We start from the raw sequence: 22,955 nt of genomic DNA, 5'->3' as shown, positions 1-22,955 counted from the left end.
GCACTGTTTACAATAGCCAGAATCTGGAAAAAACCAGAGTGCCCCAAAACAGATGACTGGTTAAGGAAACTCTGGTACATCTACACAATGGAATACTATGTAGCTGTCAGAAAACATGAAGTCATGAAATTTGCATATAAATGGATCAACATGGAAAGTATCATGTTGAGTGAAATGAGTCAGAAAGAAAGAGACAGACATAGAAAGATTGCACTCATATGTGGAATATAATGTAACTGAGAAGTACAAGTTGGCAACGATGAAACTTCTGGCAGATATCTCTCTGGACTTAGTTACTAAAATACTAAATTACAGAAACCCAAAACTGAGAGGCCGATAAGTGTGGTCACTCGACCTTATACCTCTTCATCCTCAGCAATGGAAAACAAATTATCTAATGCTTCCTTTTCAGTAGGTCTGACTTTAGGGGAGAGACTCTCCAAACAATAATAGTGAGTTTTGTTGAAATATTGTATGCAATCAAAGTGAAAGTAAAGTGAAATTTATTAGTTACACAGGCGGGGGGGCTTAGGGTGGGGGGGCTAGGGGCGTGGGGGGGTTAGGGGTGTGAGGGGGCGGGGTGGAGCTATACCGGGATTCTTGGTGGTGGAATATGAGCACTGGTGAAGGGATGGGTATTCGAGCATTGTATAACTGAGATTTAAACCTGAAAACTTTGTAACTTTCCACATGGTGACTCAATAAAAAATTAAAAATAAATAAATAAAAAATAGCAAATAGACTAAATATATATATATATATATATATATATAGCACATCAACAGAATGGAATACTATGCAGGTGTCAGGAAAAATTAAGTCATGAAATTTGCTTATAAACAGATGGACATGAAGAGTATCATGCTTAGTGAAATGAGTCAGGAGAACAGATATAGAATGACTGCAATCATTTGTGGTATACATAAATACATATAGTAGAGGACTGATATCCATGGCCAGAGAAAAAAGGGGCTAGGAGGACTGGCCAATGAGTGGAATCAACCACAGGTACATATAGGGTGGAGGTTAGATAAGATAAAGAAGGGACCAGTATGAAAATAATAGCTGGATGGGGTCGGAGTGATAGCACAGTGGGTAGGGCATTTTCCCTGCATACGGCCAGCCCGGGTTTGATCCCCAGTATCCGATATGGTCCTCTGAGCACCGCCAGGAGTGATTCCTGAGTGCAGACCCAGGAATAACCCCTTAGCATCGCTGGGTGTGACCAAAAAAAAAGGAAAAATAAAAATAATAGCTGGAAATCATCATGCTGGACAAGAACTGAGTGCTAAAAGTAGGTAAAGAAATATACACGACAACCTTTTGGTATCTGTATTGCAAACCACACTTCCCAAAAAGAGAGAAAGTGAAAGAAGAAAAGTGCCTGCCATAGAGGCAAGCTTGGGGGTGAGGGGTGATGGGAGGGAATCTAAGGACATTGGTGCTGGGAAATGTGGAGGAATGAGTGTTGGAACACTGTATGTCTGAAACCTAATCATAAGCAGCTTTGCAACAGCAATTAAATATAACAGTAATTGGATAAAAATCTTTAAAAAATTAAAAGATGCCCTACTGAATGGGAGAAAGTATCAGCTAGAGGGTTAATATATACATCAGGAAAAGGGATAATATATACATATATATGTGTATACACACATATGAAGTACTCAAAGTTCAAAACAAAAATCCAATAACCAGGTGTAGGACACTTGCATCTGGCCAACCTGGGCTCACCCCCTGACATCCCACAGGGTTCCCTGAGTCTTCTATGAGTGATCCAATCGCAGAGCCAGAAGTAAGCCCTGAGCACAGACAGATGTGACTACAAAGCAAAGCAAATCCAATAACCCTGTCAAAAAATAGGTTAAGTAAATTAAAGAGATACTTCTCTAAAGAGATACAATTGGCATGAAAAAAGTATCCAGTAACACTTATTTGGGAAATGCAAATCAAAACAAAAATGAGACATGCTCTCACATCAGTGAGATTGGCATATATCAAAAAGATGTATCAAACACCTGGCTTTTTAAAAATGAAACTCTCATTCACTACTTCTGGGAAGGTTGTCTGGTTAACCCCTTGTGGAAAACAGTATGGAGATTTCTCAGAAAAGTATGACCCACTGATTCCACTTTTTGGTTTCTATGCTCAAAGTACAGAAATATTAACTGGAAAAGATACATTGCAGCACTTATTACAATAACTAGGGTTTGGAAAGAAAACAAATGTCCAATAACATAAATGGATCGAGAAGTGTGGGTAAAAGACAACATGGAACTCTATGCAGCCACAAGGAAGGATGAAATGTTGCAGCTTGTTGCAACTTGAATGGAACTGGACCATGTAATTTTAAGTGAAACAAGACAGAGGGAGGACAAATTCTGCTATTTTCACTTATCTGTGATATATAACAAGACAAGGAATAGAAAGTATATAAAAAATGGACAAACCTGAGAGCCTATGTTATAGAAATTAGGATATCAAGGAAGAAAGGCATAGGTAAGACCTGGACATAGGAAAGACACAGGAATATTCGTTGGGTACTTACTTGGGCACCTCAGTAATGTAGAGGTGAGGTGACTGTACACAACAAAACCATTATCAGCAAGACTACTGTAAATATGTAATGCAAAAAATAAGTCTGTTAAGGAGCCAAGTTAGTATAGAAGAACAAACAGACATTTATGGTGGGTTTGGAGTTTGAACACATTATGCATAAACTGTTTTTAATAGCTTTATAATTAATAATACCTAAATTTAAAAATTAATTGTAGTCATTATTAGCTTATATTGAATTTTAAAATTTTATGAAGAACTAAAGCATAATATTTGTAGATATACACATATTTGTGGTATTCAATTTCAGAGTGGAAGGAGTAGATGGAACCAAAACATCTGAAGAAAGTGCTCTAGAGTCCAGGGAAAGATACATTATACAACCTAGATACCATCTCTTGGTATAACATAGAATTATTTGGAATTCAATTAATGATATGCTGAATAAAATAGTGAATTTTGTGGGAATTATTTTTTTTCTATTAGTGGTCTCCAAGCTGATAAAGGTGGAGGGAAAGAAACAGAGCCTGCCCACATTTCTTCTACCTCACATTCTTCCCAGCTGTAGATACACCCAACTTGCCTAGACCCACACTTGTTGTTTTACTTTCTGCTTCATCTGTTGTTAGTACAGTCCTTCCACCTAAAGAGTAAGTTAAAAACCAAGTCTTATCCTGTCAAATTTATACCTTCTAGAAAGGCAAGAAGAGGAACATATCCTACAAGCCCAGTATTCTGTGGAGGGAAAAGGACAGAATTCTCATTATTGTGATTTACCCTTATCCTTATTTGGCACTTTGAACTAAATTTGGTTTTATCTTGTTCCTGGCTATGCTTTCAGGTATAACTATTCAGCAAGCATAGAATCAAGCCTGGGTTAGTCATGTGTAAGGCAAATACTCTATCCAATGTATTATCACTCAGGGCCCTGAACTCATTTTTATTAGAATTACAACCCTCAAGTTCCTATATATTCCTGCCATCCCATATCAGTTCTCTATTCAGTTGGGTATCACTTGGGAATTTTGGTGGCCCTGGAAATTGTACCAACCCACAAGAGTTCTTCCTACACTTAAATTGCCCTTCACCTTATCTAATTCTCCCATTCCCTGGAGACCACGACACATGGAATCAATGTAAAACCTCTATTAAGAACCTCAGTAATAAAAAAAGTAGTCCCAATTCAGTCACAGGAAAAAACTGCCTCACTATGGATGGTGTTTTGTCTTTTTTTCCTTTTTAAATGTTTGTCTTTTTTCCTTTTTAAGTATTGTTACCAAGCAATTACTGTTGTTTTAATACTTTTAGAGTCTACACAAGAGGAGAGGCAAACATCACTAGAACTTTGTTGACTCAGTGATTTAGGGATTCCCCAATGATCCGGTAATGTGAGGATTAGATGGTTAGGGCTTCCTGGAAAGACAGTATAGGGAAATGCTACCAAGATCAGGACAAAGGTAAATATCTGCCTGTTTATCTGCCTCATTAAGCAGTGTAACTGGCAGTATGTCTTCACAGGAAGGCACTTTGTCAACTTACTCACTGTATGTCTCTACCCCAATTGCTTCCACCACTATGAGCAATTTCACTCTGCCTGGATAACACAACCAGTACCCTGGCTTATTGGGTCATTGAGCATTCATCTTCAGGAACCATTAACTCCTTGAAACTTATGGTCACCCAAAGATATTTGCTGTCTTCATAATTACGATAATCTCATTGGCTATTTGATTAGGCCCCCAGTTTCTATTTCCCTTAACACCCTTTCCCAGATATCTAGACCACTGCTAGACACATAAGACGTTCACTCACCATTCTTTCCTTCTTGTAGACTTGACTGAAATTCCTACCTACGACCCCCTGCATTCATTTCCCAGTCACAATCCAATCTTTCACATCTCATGTTTTATTCTCATCTTTTCAAATGCCATCTGGGTTCCTTCATTCTATCATTAATTGCATGTGTCAAGCATTGGGGACTTAGTAGCAAACGTACAAGCCCACACTAATTGCCTTTTTTCTTCTTTTTAAAACAAATTCTTTGCTTTAGAGCTATACCCAGAAATGTTCAGGGGTGCCTCCTGGTTCTACACTTATAAATTGACTCCTGGTAGTGCTGGAGGGCATATGGGATGTCAGGTATTAAACCGGGGTTGGCTATGTGCAAGCACCCTACCTGCTGTACTATCCAGCAGCCGTCATTTTTATCTTTACTCCACCCATAAATAACAGACAAAAACCTTGGAATAAACTGACGTCATGTTGATTCCTACACCAATATTACTGAAGGGCTAAAGAGATAGTGCAGAGGGTAAGGAGCTTCAACCAACCTGGATTAAATCCCCAGAGCTCCATAATGTCACCTGAGTCCACCAAGAGTGATCCATGAAGGCAGAGCCAGGAATAAGCCCTGATTACAACTGGGTGTGGCAAAAAACCAAGTTAATTTGTGGGGGTCAGAGAGTACAGTGGATACGGTGCTTGCCTTGCAAAGTTGAGCTAGGGCTCAGCTCAATCCCTGGCACCCACATGGTCCCCCAAGCCCACCAGGAGTGATCTTTGAGTTCAGATTGAGGAGTAAGCCCTAAACACAGCTGGACCAGGCACAGAAACAAAATTACTGAGCACCTTGCTATGAGAAAGAAATTTCCCTCCACAACATATACTGCAAACCCTGTGGTCCATCCTCTGTTAGGGCCCGCACAGGCTGGATCCTTCTATAGTCCCATCTTCAGGTCCTTAATGGCTAGTCCTTTATCCCAGGGTTTCTACCCTGTCAAGGAATAAATACATGTGTCAATCTTCAACCTCTCCCTACTGCCTGTTTGACTAGCCTTTCCCATGAGAAAATTTCTCGTGTTCCTGTGTCTTCCATTAGCTCCCCTCCTGTCTAACCCAAATTTCTTAAAAGGAATACACACATGCATACATATATACACATATGTGTGTGTTTGTATTAAATATCCAGCCACTTCTACCTCTGCCCTCTTCTACCTCTGTTCTGCTTTCTGCCCCAGGTTTTCTCACCTCAGGGTCTGTTTCCAAAATATGCATGCCCTCTATGACTGTAATAGTCTCATGATTCCTCACACCTCTGCAATCATGCCTACCTTCAGGCTAGAAACGGGGCTCCACCTATCCAAGACAGACATGCCAATCTCATTTCTCTAAATCCAACAAATAGCTTCAAACTAAGGATAGACTGTGGTGAAAATTTCCCGATTCATTTTCAAAACTGATACCAAAATTTGAAAGCCCATACAAAAAGAAAACCAAAAATACTCAGAAATGGTAAATAGATTTAATGTAGAATAGAATGTGAACTTCAGTTGATTGATAGTGGCTGCCTAGGATGCTATGTTGAGTAAATTTCAGAAGACGCACCCTGGCTTGAAGAGAAAGACTGCTGATATTAGCAATATCTGTAAACACAAGTAAAAGAAAATCAAAGTCAATTATTATCAACTGAACAGGAAGGAATAAAATGCACAAGCAGTGTCTCCCACACTTGCCACATGGCCTGCCCTCCAACCCAGGTCAATCTCCCATCCACATCCCATTCCCAACCTTAGCTCCCCTGTCTAATTAGCAGATACCTGAAATCTCACTTGTAGGAGAAACCACAGGCACCGGAGCTGCCACTGGTGCTGGCACCAGCTCCACCAAGGCCTGAAAAGAGCCCCAAAGTGAGAGTGGCAGTGAGGCTAGTGTTGGCAGTAAAGCCACCATTGGGACTAACACTGGCACCAGCACTAGCCTCTCCACTCTCCTGGGCTTTGGCTTTAGCTTCAGCTCCTGCCTGGATCCGAGATTTGGCCCATGGTCCAATATCGGCTTCATCCCAATTGCAGGGTCCAGCGGCATTTTCAGAACCAAGCCCGATGCCCATCTGTGCTCTAATCTCAGCCCTTGCCTTGGCTTCAGCTGCAGCCTCAGCTGCAGCCTTCATATCTGCTTCCATTGCCTCCCGGTACTGAGCTGCCCATTCTTTGGGATCCTTCTTTTGTACCTAAAACAGAAACAACTAGCATCAGAAGGGCAGAATTATACTGAGCCCATATTGTATGTTAGGCATCATGCAACACGTGTAGACCAATATAAATAATGTTATCCTAGAAATGATGCACTAAATATTTCATCCCTGATCTGACATGTACAAGTTCCGTGACTTTGTTGTCATTAACAACTTCTTTGAACCTCATTGTGTCATCTAGTAGGGCAATGATATGTTAGTTGTAAGGATTAAGTGATTGAGATGAAGCACTTGATACATTAACGTAAGTTTCATAATGTTCAGATATAAGCTGCAAGCTGCTTCGCACACAGCCATCCCAGCAAACCCATGCTCTTGACATACCTAGCATAAACAGCTCTTTAATTACCTTACAGGCAAACTTGAGGACTTTCATCTTGCTTGTCTCATAGTAGGAGCGCAAGCCCCAGAAGAACTCATACTCAGGAGGACTGCTATTAGGGACTCTGGCATAGTCCAAGTACCTTGAAAAGAGAAGTTTAAACTTTCATATCTGATACAACCCACAGCCCACCCATGTATGTACTGCACAGGTTCTAGGTAAAAACCACCCCCAACACGTGTAGGGTAGTTTTTCACATGATGGCCACAAGTTTTGTGCCCCTTGTCAATGAACTCAGATTATGTTGGGTTTGTCGTGAATAAAGGAAACATTTCAGACCTCTTCTCTGAGAATACTCCACCACAGGGTTTTGTCAAGGCCTGATTAGCCCCTGAGATAGTTCCGAGAGGAAATAGTAAACCAAGAGAAGTATACACCATGCATACCCTAGACGGTGTGTGAACACACAACTATGTATATGTGCGTATATGTGCATATGTACACATGAACATCAGCACACCTATGGGTGCACACATACTCTGAAAGAACCAAAAAGACATTACACCCCTATCAAAAGCAGGAGAGCTATAAGAACATAACAACTAATATTCCTAACAACTGAGCTAAGCTCAGACTTCCACTCTAAGCCCCAATTTCCTGAATGAAATAATAGCACCTACTTATCTGAAAATTATGAAAATAAATTGAGATGTACAAGTTCCCATCATAACACATGGCTGCCTGAAGCTAATATTCTATGGCTTTTCTTTATGTAACTTAACTTCTGCAAAGTTCTGGTTAGCATACTAAAAAGAATCAAGGCACTAGGGCCACAACTCTTCCATTCATTTATGTGCAACCCTGAGTAAATGCCTTTACCTCTCTAAGCCTCAATTTCCTCACAGGTACAATGCTGGTGATGATAATGCCTCCTTTGTAAAATTTTTAAGAGGGAAGCATGAGAATACATGTGGAAATGTACTTTCATTTTCCCTATCATTGCCTCAGGAATAATTACCATTAGCATACACATATATATGTATGTGTACATACACACATCATAGCTTTATCACTTGATTCTGAAATAAGCAAAATGCATAGAACATACTAACAATGAACACTTACTTCTGCTTCACAAATTCATCAGTGATGAGTTTTTTCACATCCCCAAAAAGCGAATGATGTATCCTGACAACAGGGGGAAAATAAATTCATATACACAAACATGCACTCATAGCAGCGGCACTTCCCAGCTATAGACAAAGGCATTTCCATTATGCAGGAAGATTGTAGTGCAAGAGGAAAGCACCATAAAGATAGTGAGAAAAGGAACAGAGTTTAGGACCATTTCCCTACCCACCCAAGTCAGTCAGACCCTCTATTAGTCCAACAGCTCCTCACACAGCCCCAGAACCACACTTTCAGTTCCACCAGACCACTAGGCTGATGAAAATCCAGGATCCTCCTCTCTTGCCAAAGGACAACATGGACAGCCAATGCTGAAAGAGCCAAATCATACCCAGGACGCAGCCCCAGTTTGCGCAGCACTTCCCAGATGACAGCTGCAAGGGGAGGCAAAAAGACACAGGGACAGAAAATGAACACATGAAATCTGACATGGTCATTCATTCAGATGCATGTCCAGCCACTCACCCTCACTGGAGCGGTTTCCATTCATGAAGATGATGCTGAGAAGCACCATAAGGAGACCCAGCTTTGGTGAATCCTTGGTCCTAGGAGAGTTAACAGGATAGTGAGGTTTCTGTCCAACATTCAATTACAAAAATACATACTATCCTGCTCACTAAGAACCTGGGGCAAAGCATCTATACCATTAAGCCTGTCTCTTGTTAGTAAAATGGTAACACCACATTATCTCTTCCCCAGGTTGCTAAAAGAAGGAAAGAAATTCTGTTATCCTGATATAATCCAGGCACACTATCAATATAAGTATCCTCATTCTCTGTGACTCTTCAACCCCCAGAATGCTACACACAGTCCCACTGATACTTCTTCCCTTGGAGCACAGTTATCCACCCATACCAAGAAACCTTCCTGTGAGAACTATTCTTCTAAAGCCAAAGTAGGCACTCAGCAGGAAGAACAGTATGTTTCTACAAGCTTCAATCATAATCAGATAGCACTACAGTATACAGAAATACAAGCAAGTGTGGGCACTAGTAAAGGGTTTTTTTTGGCCCCATTTTTCCAATACTCTAAGGAGGTGTGAGGAGAGAAAACAGGTAGAGTACTACCAAGGACAAAAATCATTAGTCCCCTCCATCCCAGACCTTTCCCAGCTTACGTTCCCAGTATGCCTGCATCAGTGGGCTCTAAAGTACTGAGGAGAATATACAAGTGGTCATTCTTATCAATTTCCTTCAGTTGGATGCCAAAAACCTGTGGATAGGGAGAAGAGCTTGTGAAATAACAATATTCAACTTCCAGGGTATCCCAGAGCTACCCATGTAACTACAGTGTGTCTGTGTTTCTGTGTGTGTGTGTGTGTGAGAGAGAGAGAGAGAGAGAGAGAGAGAGAGAGATCAGTGAGATAATGCACATAGAGCATTTATCTAGGTAGCCAGCACACTGTAACACAGTAAACAGGCAGTAAATATACCATTGTTTTCAGCATCATCTCTGTAATTAGTGGAAATCAGAGAGACAAAGAATAGGTAATGTACAGATATGCAAGAACCTGAAATATGTTACAAGACGTGTCCAGCAGCAAACAAAAAATAAGACTACAGCATTCTGGGTCCTAGTCATACCTCTACCACTGACTTGATGTGTGACCCTTGGCTAGCCAACACCCTTCCCTAAGCCACTATCTGCCCATGTACAGAGTGATCGGATGGAAGAGTGAGTGCCCATAGTCCCCTCCAGCAGGGAAATGTATACCTTCATTGAAATCAATGTTTTCCCAGTGTGCCCATCCCCCAGAACTGCCCCTTCACCTTCTCCAAGGTATAGCCTGCTCGTTCAATGATTTCAGGATACACATCAGTGTATTCTTTGATGATGTCCTTCAGCATGTCTGCAAGGGGAGAGTGTTGGGAGTGCCTGGGCTGAAGTGAAGCCAGGTAGTCCCCATACCCAAGCTACAGACCCTTTGCCAACCCTGTTGTGGGTAGCAAAAACAGGTTCTTAGCTAATGAAGAGAGATCCTAGCACTGCCAAATTAGGACTTTGAGGGACAGAAATGGGACCATAAGAGCAAGGAGTTCCCCCAGTACATGGGGGGAAGAAGTCAAAGGAGGGCAATCTGGGGTAAGGAGGTTTAGGAGGACTCTACCTGAACGCTTGATGGGAATCTTCGTCTGGTCTTTAACCAATAGGTACTTCACCAAATCATTTGCCTGGGAGAATATAAAATATGAAAAAATATATATTTGCAGAAGAATTGGAAAAATAGTAGCAAAGTGGACAGGCAAGGCAGTGGATAGAAAAGCTGCAGAAGATAGGTTTCTTACCCTCCCTTGCAAAAGGGCCACATCCCGAGGTGGTGGTGCTTCAGGCTCTTGGGCTGACTGGAGCTTGGCAGCTCTGCGGCGAGCCTTACCCCTACGGGCCTTAGGTGACCTAAGGGATAGCAAAGCTCTCCGGGCCCAAGCAGCCAGTCGAGTCCTTGATGCCCTTCGAGCCCAAAAGGCTATGGGGCCCCTTGAAGCCCTACGGGCCATTGAGGCCATTAGGGCCTTTGAGATCCTTCGACCACCTGTGGTTCCAGAAGCCTGACTCTGATCACTATTGCCATCCTCTTCCCCATCCAGATGTTTCACCTGCACCATCAAAAAAGCAGAACATCACCAAATGAAATAGTTTTCCTTTCCATAGAAGACCCTATCTCTTCAAGGAAGTAACGTCTAACCTCACTCCTACAGGAAATCTGACTTACTAGACAGTGACTACACTGAGTCGTGGGTTAATCTTTGCAGGTTTCTAAGCATCCTTAGTTTCATCCCTACCAGGTCAGAAGCAACCCAACTGCTTGGCTTCATTCCAGCTCTTCCTATGTTCACCACTGGATTTCATTAGTATGTCCTTGGGCAAGTCACTCCACCTGCATGGAACTCAACTTCCTTCTATAAAGCTGCTTTCCTTTCACGATTTAATGAAATAACCTGTGGGAATGTACCTAGTTCAATACCCAACACATGGTCACTACTATGTAAATATAAGCTATATTACATTCAAGTTACATCCACATATTTGTCTCATCTCACCAGTCTGAGCAATCTAAAGACAGACATTATACCACATTTTTTAAGTATCCCTCATATCTTTGATGAGCACAGAGAATGTAGATGTCTGTATAACAAATGAACCATCTGAGGAGCGGAAAGGCAAGGGTAGTGATTACAAAGACTTACCTTTCGGGCTTTCTTGGCCTTGACCTTGGGCCGAGTGTCCAGAGTCTCCTGAGCCTGGACTGCTGCACCCTCAGGCTCAGATTCATCAGCTGGAGCCTGAGCAGCAGTTGCCTCAGTTTCCAAGGTCTTTGCATTGACTTTTTTATCAGTCACACAGCTGTCCTTTTTGGTCTCAGTGACAGGCATTTTCACAGCCTTTGGGTCAGCATTCTGTGTCTTGGTATCAGCTGCTGGACTCTTCTTTTCAGCTGCCAGAACCTGGGTATCAGTCAGCTTAGTGGTAGGTGAGGCCTGAGTGGCAGCTGCCTTCTGAGCCTCTGGGGCCTTTGAGACCTCTGTGACTTTTGAGACCCCTGCAGCATTTAACACCTTCATGACCTCTGAGACCTCAGGTGCCTTTGAGGTCTTTGTTGTCTTTGAGACCTCTAAGTTCTGGGTTGCTGACAACGAGGTCTTCATCTCCAAGCCACTGACCTTTTCTGATGCTTTAGTCTACAATCGGAAGCACAGAATCTGATGGACCATCTCCCCACAACCAAGTAAGCAAAGTACTCCAAACTTCTAGCGTTTTACTTCTCTAACCTTGCAGTGGGCTCTCAATCGGTCCAGTAAAAGTCCCCCTTTCTTTGGGGAGGGAGTGAAAGCTTACACTCCAATCCTCCTTCCTCCTTCTCTTCTCCCATTCCTGTTTCCCTTCCTCCCACCCTCTAATGGGAGATGGATCCAGGTAGCAAAGTGGGTGGAGGTGAAGGGTAGGAGTTAATGGCCGAGGAATTTGGAGCAGCAACAGGGAGTGGAGCAGAAAAAGAAGCTAAGGTCTTACCTGGAAGCAGGTTGCATCCGTACCACTCTCACTTGCTTCAGACATGTCTCAAGTTAACCGGTCAAAAACTGAGCCTGACGGAGAGAAGGCCTGGGTTACAGAAGAGCCCAAGTAATGTCCACTCGGCTCTTCTGTCTACAGACTGATCTCCACTCTAGGTCCACAATCCCCGCCCCTCCCCCACGCCCACTGATTCAGTTTTCAAATTCAGTTATCCAGAGCATCTAGTTCTCAGTTCTCAGCAGCCGCACCCTCCCTTGTCTCCAGGATAAAATGCCAGCGCGGCAGCTGAGTACCCCGCCCCTTTTCCAAAAGCACCCCCCTCCAAAGCCGCAGGTTAACTGTACGCATGCGCGTCTCCTGTACGACTCTTCAGAGCCCCGCCTGCTTCCCTAGCACAAGCCCTTTCTTTGAAGTCTACGGCGCACATGCGCATTCACTAGCGGGCACGTCCCAGTAAGGGCTCCTCGCCACACGCCCCTTTCTGGCGATCTGTAACGCGCATGCGCACAAGTGACGCTCTCAGCTCAGCGCCCTTCCCAATACACACGCCCCACTCCAGGTCCGCAGTACCGTCCCGTCCCGCCCCCTCCCCAAGAAGTCTCCTTCTCAAATAGACGTCGCCCGTGGCCGTGGCCCCTCCCCTACTCACACCCATTTCATGAAGTCCACTGTGGAAAGAACGGTACCGCTCTTTCTCATAACACACCCCCCCGCCAGACAGAGGCGAAAAGCCTGGAACGTTTGACCACTCCCCTCGTATCCCCCCTCCTCAAATCAGTATTGAGCTAGTGATTCCATCTTGGGCCCAAGCAAACGGACCAGTCTCCTCCCTCCCAGCCGGATGGATCCGGTACAATCCGGTCTTCATGGCAGAATTTTTTTCCATATCCAGAGGGTGGGGCCGACCCCTACCCAGTTCCGAGCTGGGCCGAGCTGCTCACCTCGTCCTGCTGGAATTCCCAAGCTCGTCCACTCTCTCCAAGACCCTCGGAAACTGTGAGACTGCCCTACCCCCATTCAGGCCGGAAGTGGTCCCGCCTCTTTCCGCCTCCCTAGGGGGGCCTCCGTCCCAGCCATTCTGCCCATCCCCCGCTCCCAACTGCTCATTCCTTACTCCCCCCATCCTCCGTATTGCCGCTGCCTCTCTCTACTCCCTTCGTATTTCTCATTTACCACACAGAAGTCCCTATTCCAGTTCTTACATCCTCCTCTCTGTTGCCATGCACTCCGTACCCCAATATTCTTTAACCCTTCTCATTCCCTATTTTGATCTCTGGATTTTCACTTCCCCTTAATTTAATCCTTCCCCCATCATATTCCCTGTTTCTCAGTCAAACCGCCCGTTCACCTTTTATCTCCCGCGCCCTCCACTAGATTTTTGCTTCCTAAGTTCATACAAGCCTACAACTCTTATCTCTTCTCCCAGCCTACATCCCACTGTGGGTGACTTCTCCAGCTGCAGTGGTGCCGAGAAGAATTTCCCACCTGCCTAGCTATAGGCTCTAGGGGGCTGGAACCTACCCGCCAGGAAACTTTAATCTCAGCACCCCTCACCTGTCTTTGAATGAGTCTGGAATGCGTCTGCCTTCTCCTAGTCCTCCTGGAAGTCTCAGCCTCCTGGAATAGAGCTGCAGCCAGTCCAGTCCAGCCCCTTTCCGCAGCCCCCTGCCAACCCCCCTTCTTCTTCCTCGGGGGTGGGGCAATGAGGCCCAGCTCAGGGCTCTCTGACGCCAAAGCCAGTGTTCATGCCTCCGTACCAGACTCAGTCTGAAACCTTTCCAACTAAAACCAGCCCATTCAAAATGATTCATTCATTAAAATTATATATTTTTTAATTACAAAGGTAAAGTGTTGTTTTGTGAACGTTTAAATATGAAGGAATATGTAACATATAAATGAAAGGCCACCCTTACCCAATACGATAGAAATGATCATAATTAATAGTTTGATATTCATTCTTCCAAATCTTGTTCAATTTAAATACTAATTATTTGAGTTTTCTCCCCAGAATGGTACACTATGCCTGCTTTTCTGTGACATCACTCTTCCGCTCCCCAGTTATATATTCTAAAAATTTTATGTAGTGCACTTTTTTCTAAATATGCATGACTTTTTCTTTTATAGCTGCCCTATAACTGATTTAACCAGTCCAGGATACATGAACGTTATTTTCCACCACGTTTACTATTACAATGCTACATGAAATATTCTTGTATCTATAATGGTTTTTATGTTGTTATGGTACCTGTTTTTTGCTAATTCAAATACTACAGAAACTATTCCATTTTATATAAAATCAGTCAACTTAATTTCAAAAGGTATATGAAATAGCATCCCCAGCCATGTTCTCTCATAAATTTGTGTTGTAAAAATTGCAAATAGTTTGTGTTGTTTATGGTATTATTACTGCACGTGATTTAATTTTATGTAGTGAAATATATGAGGGTTTATCATGACTAAGTTCTCTTCATTATTTGAGATGCTCTCCACAATTTTATTGCAATATCGTTTCATTTATCAAGAACTTTTATGATTTCATTTTTACATTTAAATATTTAATTATTTAAAATATTTGTTTTTTTAGAATTCAACTTGTTTTCCAAACTATTAGTTTCTTATCCTATCCCATGTATAAATTAATCCATCCCCCATCCCACTGCTTTGAAATGGCACTTTTATAATAATCTAAATTCACAAAAGATATTGGATCTATAAAAAACACATCAAGATGTATAAATAATAGAAAGTAGATAAAAATTTCTTAGTTCTAAAGTATGAAAGCATAATGAGAAAACCCAAGAGCATCAATTGGAAAAATATTAGAAAAGATAGTAGAACTTATCACAAAGGTCAGTTACAGAAATATCTTCAGTTACTTTTTCTACTGCCAAAATTCATTCACATGGTCACAAATCTGTTTCTTGAGGTCACCTTTTTCTTTATTAAGCAAATAAAATATAATTAATCCCTGTGTTCTATAGATAATTCAAAACACTCATACACAGATATTGAAGGTAGATTTGTATTCTTTTTCCTCTTTCTTTTCTCTGAATCAGTGATTCTTCCAACTAGTGATACATTAGCTCACCACTCTCTTGCCTCATAAGTCCTCTTCTCTTATTATACAGCTTTAGTTTACACTTTATATAGTCCTTCCTTTTCTTCTATTCCTACTGCTCCAAATTCCCATTTCGTCTAAATCATGAAAAACCTTGGATGCCAAGATTAGGACTTTGATCTTAACCTTGAGAACACTGAGTAATTATTAAACAGTTCTAAGCTTATATATGACATAGATATGTGTTTTAAATTATTTTACTTTTGCTTGATTATGCTGGGGATCGAACCAGTTAGTCACATACAAAGCAAGCCGATTACCTCCTCTACTCGCTCTCCAGCCCAGGTATGTGGGTTTTGGTGGTTTGGTTTTATTTTGTTTCGGGGTCACACTGGACTGTGCCCAGGCTGAATTTTGGGTCTGTGCTAAGGGATCACTTGCATCACAGAGTTTGGTAGACAGTATGTGGTGTCAGGGATACGGGTCAGCTGTGTGCAATGCAAGCACCTCAAAAGAACACCCTTTGATTAATCCATGTGGAGTATGGATTAGATATCTCCTAAAAAGAATAGTCATCCAGGTAAGCAATGACTGTAGTTTGGCCTAAAGTGGTAGCAATGGAGATAGTGACATATGACTGAACTAAGGAGACATTAAAAAACAACCAAAAATGACAAAATTTAATAAATCAGAATTATGGAAGGAGTGAGAATTACAAAGTGTCAAAGTGAACTTGGGCATCTGATTTAAGACATAGAGTAAGTTAATGGCAACTCCTTTCACTGAAATATGAAATATTAATTGAAGGGAAACGAGCCAATTGAGCACTGATTTCAAAGTTTTTGTGGAACATAAGTGGAACTATTCCACAAATAGTTAAATACATGTCTGAAGTTCAGGAAAAAGTTATAGACTGAGATTATTGATTTAACAGTCACTTAAATAATTTTTAATTAATGATAAAGGTCAAAAACCCATTGGAAGAATTTGCATCTTTTCCAAAAACAGGATCTAGGGAAAATTTCTAGTGACCAGCAAGTATCTGTAACATAGAAGGAGGAAGAGAAACTATGAGAGAGATAAGGAGAAAATCAGGAGAAAGTTGTATTGTTAGGAAGATAACTTTGCAAAAGAGTAAAAGTTCAAGTCAAGGGGCCGGAGCGATAGCACAGCGGGTAGGGCGTTTGCCTTGCACGCGGCCGACCCGGGTTCGATCCCCGGCATCCCATATGGTCCCCCAAGCACTGCCAGGAGTAATTTCTGAGTGCAAAGCCAGGAGTAACCCCTGAGCATCACTGGGTGTGACCCAAAAAGCAAAAAAAAAAAAAAAAAAGTTCAAGTCAAGAAAGTTAACTCACCTATTCGTGCAGGATGTTCTAGCCCCATCTCTAAAACTATATGATCCCTCAAATACCACCAGGACCCCAGCAGACCAATCCAAGAGTAACCCCGTAGCACTACTAAATTTGGCTCCAAAACAGAAAGAGTAAAGGTCAGTGATGTTGATTGCTTCCAAGAGAAGTTCTAAAAATTATCTAGATATCTTAACAGTTAGGTCAGTGTGATTTCTGATAATCATAGAAGTAATATTTTCAGTAAACATTTATGGCATCAATTACTAGCTGCCCGTCTTGCTATCCATTCTCCTCTTCTTCCTTGTTGTAAAGGAATATGTAATTGTTTTGCTGGGCATAGCACGTCCTAGAATAAAGACTGTGAAAATAATGGAGACATTATAAGAATAGTGACCCTATCTGATTTACAGCCTTTTTTCTTGCTAGATTTCTGAGTAGTGATTAATAGTCCAATGAAACAAAACCTTTTACTATCACAGATGTGCTCTACCTTCTCTTGCTTAAATAACACTCTTCCTCCATGGAGCACACTCTGCTAATTTTATCCTCTGTTACAGCCTCCACATCTTAAAATTCTAGTCTTACCATTGTAAGTCTCAGTTTTGGCTTTGGAATCCTGGGGTGACTTTAAAGGATTCAGTCAGAATCTTGAGAAATAATGGATTCTGTGGACTTAGGCAAAATATCAATCAAGTCTATCAGAAAGGTGTTCCCAAAGATTTTCAAAGCCAAATTTCTCCAGGCCCTTTGCAGCATCACCACCTTCATAACACAATCCCATAAACACTTATTTTATGACCTGGGGTCAGAAAACAGAAGAGAAAAGACAAATTCATTTACAACCCACCTCTTATCAGAAAGATTTCTCCCCACCTTTTTGAATTAGTCTTGTTTGGCATCTTAGGGCCATCAATAGAATCTAGGTAGCAACTGTATATTAGGCAGCCCTGTAGATGTGGAACTCATACTTGAAGGACTTACATTCCACTGTTTGAGCATTAGTCTCATTTTACAAGAGACAAAAACTAAATTTGATGAAGGTAATTTGTCAATGGGGAAACAACTTGCAAATGAAAGAGAGAAGATTTGATTCCCCATCTGCCAAATACTAACATACTAAGTTCCAGAAGTATCTTTTCCACGTCTTTTCATATATATATGAAGCACATTTTTTATTTTTATTTTTAAATTTTATTCAATCACTGTGAGATAGTTACAAGCTTTCATGTTTGGATTACAATCAGACAATGATCAAACACCCATCCCTCCACCAGTGTACATTCCTGACCACCGATATCCTGGGTATACCCCCCCCATTCCCACTCTCCCCCTGACTCCATGGCAGAAAATATTTCCCATACTCCCTCTCTACTTTTGGGCATTATGGCTTGCAACACAGACACTGAAAGGATATCATGTTTGGTCCATTATCTACTTTCAGCACGCATCTCCTATCTCGACTGATCCCTCCAGCCATCATTTTATTAGTGATCCCTTCTCTATTCCATCTGTCTTCTCCCCTCTGCTCATGAAGCAGGATTCCAGCTATGGGGCAATCCTCCTGGCCCTTCTATCTGTTGTCCTTGGGTATCAGCCTCGTGATATTATTCTATGCTCCACAAATGAGTGCAGTCCTTCTATGTCTGTCCCTCTCTTTCTGACTCATTTCACTTTGCATGATACTCTCCATGTCTATCTGCTTATAAGAAAATTTCATGACTTCATCTCTCCTAACAGCTGCATAATATTCCATTGTGTAACTGTACCAAGGTTTCTTTAACCAGTCATCTGTTTTAGGGCACTCGGGTTGTTTCTAGATTTTGGCTATTGTGAATAGTGCTGCAATGAACATATAGGTACAGATGTCATTTCTATTGTGCTTTTTTGCATCCTCGGGATATATTCCCAGAAGTGGTATTACGGGGTCATATGGAAGCTCAATTTCTAGTTTTTGAAGGACTGTCCATATTGATTTCCAGAAAGGCTGGGCCAGTCAGCATTCCCACCAACAGTGAAAGAGCGTCCCTTTTCCCCCCACATCCACACCAGCACTGGTTGCTTTTGTTCTTTTGAATGTGTGCCAGTCTCTGTGGTGTGAGATTATATCTCATTGTTGTTTTGATTTGCATCTCCCTGATGACTAGTGATGTGGAGCATTTTTTTCATGTGCCTTTTGGCCAATTGTATTTCTTTTTTGAGAAACTTCTGTTCATTTTTTGTTGGGGTTTGAGGTTTTTTTCTTATACAATTCTACTAGTGTCTTGTATATCCTGGATATTAATCCCTTATCAGATGGATATTGGGTAAATATTCTTTCCCATTCTGTGGGCTCTTTCTGTATTTGGGTCACTGTTTCTTTTGAAGTGCAGAAGCTTCTTAGTTTGATGTAGTCCCATTTGTTTATGTTTGCTTCCACTTGCATGGTCAGTGCTGTTTCATCCTTACAGATGCTTTTATGTGAAGCACGTTTTAATGTGATTTTCTTCTGTGGAGCCACATCTAACTTGATATCCACATATACATTTTGATGTTGTGAGATCAACATATATTTAGAACTCTATTTTCTATTAATGTGTGTATATGTCAAAAGTTCAAAAAAGTATATATTAATAATCGTTTCCTGGATCCAGAGGAATAATACAACAGATAAGGCCCTTGTCTTGCATATGATGACCTTCAGGAGTGATCCCTGAGCACAAAGTCAGAAGTAAAACCTTAACACTGCTGGGGAAGGCCCAAAGACCAAAAACTCAAAATCAGTAGTTCCCAGAGGGCTGGAGAGATATTACAGTGGGTAGGGTGCTTGTCTTGTACAGGGCTGACCTGGGTTCAATTCTCAGTATACCATATGGTCCCACGTGTACTGCAGGAGCAATTACTCAGTGCAGAGCCAGAAATAACTCCTGAGCATCACCAGGTGTGGCCCCCCAAACCAAAAAATAATCAGTATTACCAACTTGACTCTCCTCATTCTATCTCACTCCCTAAAAGCAATTTAACATATTCGGTTGAAGTTCTGTTGGTGGTCTCCATTACAAGTGCAGCTAGCATATATATACTAATTTCTTGGTTTATAAAATGTAGGCAATATTATGTTGACTACCTAGTAAGGCAATAATAATTTTGTTTATGCACACTGCTTTACTTTTACTTCTAATCCTCTGCAATATTTAACATTGATTTTCCTTTTTGGTTCTTGATTCTGTGACATAAAAATGGTCTAGAGACTAATGACACAGAACTAAAGAAGACAGCAATGCCTGACCAAGAGGAGTTGATATACTAGTCAGGGAGTGAGAAAATAATTGAATAAAGGATAAAAACATATAATAACTTATGTTGCAGTTTTACCGGAGAGTCAGAGGCACTTTACTCGCAGAAGAAATATATATTTTTGGGGGAGGATCACAGGACTGCCTCCGGAGGTTTTGTGTTATGGCCTGCCCAAGAGCAGCCTGTTCAACCTCCTTTTATTTATTAAATTAACATACAAACCAATCATATTCAGCCACATAGGCGAATATGCAAATCAACCAACGGAAACAGTAACTGCCATTTAAAGTTACAGTAACCAAAACATAAACCGTTTACATCCAGGCCTAGCTAGGCCTGAGATTATGGGATGTTGTACACCAACAAACTTAAATATGACAAATACTATAAAAAAATAAATCATGTAAGACGTCAGGTAAATATCATTGAGAGTGGAACGTTACTGCATTTAGGTGAGAGAAATACTGAAAATACTGAAAAAGTGGCATTGTGCAAAGAATTTCAAGATAAGAGAGCTATCAAAGTTGATACCTGAAATGCCACACTAGAGGTTGAAAGAACAGTGAAAGGCCCAGGAACAAGACCATGCCTGAGTTTTCCCCACACACACATTTTCATTTGTGAAGAACAAAAAATTTCCAGGTTGCTAAAATGGTAAAGGAATGCAGATATGAAAATAATATAAAATGAGGACAGTGGCTTGAGAGATAGTTCAGTAGGTAGGGAACTTTCCATGCACATAGCAAACCCAAGTTTGATACCTGGCATCCCATGTGGTCCCACAAACCTGCCAAGAGTAATCCTTGAGCACAGAGACAGGAATAAACGCTGAGCACCACTGGATGTGGCCCCCAAACCAAAAGAAGTAAAAAGAAACTGATGGCAGACAGAGGGTCTGATGTTGGGGAATGGCTATTTGAATAAGACCCTCTCAATTATGGGGTATTCAGAGAAGATTTTGAGTATAGATGGGAGAGAATATGATTTGGATTTTAAAGTATTGCTACTTAGTGGGGTGAAGGGAGAACCACAAAGGGAGAAGCAAGTGGGACCAGTAAAGGGCTGTTGAGGAAATCTTATAAGTTAAATGCATTGTTTCTGGTTTCATTCTTCTGAGTATGTGCCCTACAGATACTTTTCCAGTTTTGGAAAATTAGCCTTTACTATGTCCTCAAAAAATTCCTAATAATCCAAATTTTGAGCCTGCTTTACTAACCTCATGTTTTAATTTTTTTCTTTCATACCTGGTGTTTCTTTTTTCACCCATACATCTGGCAAATTTCTTCATCTCTGTTTTTCAGCTGTCCTTGATTCTTGATTTTTCCAAATTGTTTCTTTAATTTATTTATTTATTGTAAATCTCTCCACCTTATTTTTATTGAATCACAGTGATATACACAGTTAAAAAATTGTTCATTATTGCCTTTTCATCATATAATGTTCCAAGAGCCATCCCTTCACCAGTGTACATTTACCACCAACAATGGACCTAGTTTATCTTCCCCCACCTCCACTGCCTTTATGGCAGGCACTTTTCTTCTCTCTGTATTTATCTCTTTTTCTGTGTCTCTCTTTCCTTTTGGGCATTATGGTTTGTAATACAAATAATAAAAGTTATATGCCTTTACCTACTCTCAACACTCAGTTCCTGTCCAAAATGATCATTTCTAACTATAATTGTCTTGTTGGTCCCTTCTCTATCCTAACTGCCCTTTGCCCCACACACTTTTGTGGCAAGCTTCCAACCATTGACCCATCCTCTTCATGGCCCCTGTTTACCCTTACCCTTGGATTTTAGTCCCCTTTGTTTCCAAAGTGTCTTACCTTATCAGAGGCAAATTGTTCTACTCTATTTTTTATTTTTTGCTTTCTTCCTACAGAATCCTTAAATTTGCCTGAGAATCCATGGTTATCTATTCCTAGCTAAGCAAAGAGATTTGTTGCTGATACATATTTGTTTGAAATTTTGTAGGACAGTCTTCTAGCCAAGATTCTTCTCCGGATGAGAATTCTAACAGGAAACTTTGTTTGAAAGTGAGGAGTGAAGGGGCATTATTTCATGGCACTAAATGGGCATGTCAGAGTGTCACCCATGCATCATGTAAAATATCCATAGAAATTTTGTATATAGGTAAAGCATATAGTTGCTTGTGCTCTTTATGGATAGGAAGGCCAGAAAGACATAAGAATTCTGACTGATAATGATGTTCTGTATGAAGAAATTCAAGTATTTTACATTTTCTCAGTCCCACTCTTCTCTATACGGTAACTGTAGACACATTCCAGAGCATTTGTTTGTTTCATACACACTCATCAACTTGTTATCTACCCCCCTATACAATTCCCCACCTATTCACTGACAAACAGTAACAATGGGCCTCACTTGCCTGACAGCGAAAGAGCCCCCAATATGGCAGCGTTAAGAAGGATAAGAAAGGAGAGCCTGATAAAATCTCAGGGGCGAACTAGGCTGCCCAAACAAAAAAGGAATAAAAGAACTGTACTTTCAATGCACGTATGCTGGCATTGGAAGCATCCATCGATGCTCTTTGGCACTATTGTGGCAATATGGGAAGATGCTTTCCTTGACAACATCGACAAGGAATACGAACGACTGGATCAGCACCTCCATGACTGCGCAAGGAATGCCAAGAGTGGGAAAGCCACAAATAGACGCCTGTCTTTGGAAACTCTCGAGCTCATTTGCCAACATGGTTTGGCACAAGCCTCAGGCAATCCCAAGCTAATGTCTGAGCTCACAAAGCTGTGCAGAGAAGTGATAAAGGAAGACGTCAAAGAGAGAAAAGCAGCAGTGTTGGCCGATGTGGCAGAAGCCGTGAAAAGTATTCGCAACACCCGCCTGTCCTTCGCCAACTACAAGACCAAGATGACTCCCCTCTGACATCCTGATGGATCTATCACATCTTCCAGAAGGGCAATGGAGAGGATTATTCACGACTTCTACTCCGATCTCTTTGATAGTCACTTCCACCTGCCCACATACCAAATTCCGCAGAAAGGATATGTCATTTCCAATGTCCTCCCTTCCGAAATCCGACACGCCATTTCATCAGTAAAGATGCTTACAGTACCTGGTCCAGACAAGGTCAGACCCGAACACCTGAAGAATCTGCCACCAGTACTCGTCAATACACTGGC

General features: G+C 41.5%; 1 protein-coding gene and 1 non-coding gene across 5 annotated transcripts; both read right to left on the bottom strand.

Annotated features, from left to right (window-relative positions):
• Positions 1 to 5,838: 5,838 nt before the first annotated feature.
• LOC101557144 (melanoma-associated antigen D2) lies at positions 5,839 to 13,805 on the bottom strand. 4 transcript variants are annotated; one of them, XM_004606480.2, is made up of 13 exons: positions 13,665 to 13,805; positions 12,108 to 12,181; positions 11,285 to 11,776; positions 10,385 to 10,693; positions 10,207 to 10,270; positions 9,869 to 9,948; positions 9,217 to 9,311; positions 8,565 to 8,644; positions 8,431 to 8,473; positions 8,037 to 8,099; positions 6,939 to 7,053; positions 6,153 to 6,565; positions 5,839 to 5,978 (listed from the first exon to the last, which is right to left on the bottom strand). In XM_004606480.2, the coding sequence occupies exons 2-12, from the start codon at positions 12,150 to 12,152 to the stop codon at positions 6,161 to 6,163; spliced, it is 1,791 nt and encodes a 596-aa protein (XP_004606537.1). In that variant the 5' UTR covers positions 12,153 to 12,181; positions 13,665 to 13,805; the 3' UTR covers positions 5,839 to 5,978; positions 6,153 to 6,160. The 4 variants fall into 4 exon arrangements, with proteins under 4 accessions (XP_004606537.1, XP_054977348.1, XP_054977347.1 ...); XM_055121373.1 differs by having other exon boundaries at positions 11,285 to 11,542; XM_055121372.1 differs by lacking the exon at positions 13,665 to 13,805 and adding an exon at positions 13,052 to 13,186.
• On the bottom strand, positions 7,148 to 7,270 carry LOC129400204 (small nucleolar RNA SNORA11). The gene has a single exon (XR_008627523.1). It is a non-coding gene; the product is annotated as a small nucleolar RNA SNORA11 (small nucleolar RNA).
• Positions 13,806 to 22,955: the final 9,150 nt, after the last annotated feature.

This window comes from Sorex araneus, chromosome X, assembly GCF_027595985.1.
Source record: "Sorex araneus isolate mSorAra2 chromosome X, mSorAra2.pri, whole genome shotgun sequence".
Taxonomy (NCBI): domain Eukaryota; kingdom Metazoa; phylum Chordata; class Mammalia; order Eulipotyphla; family Soricidae; genus Sorex; species Sorex araneus.
This window is presented reverse-complemented; position numbering and strand designations above follow the sequence as displayed.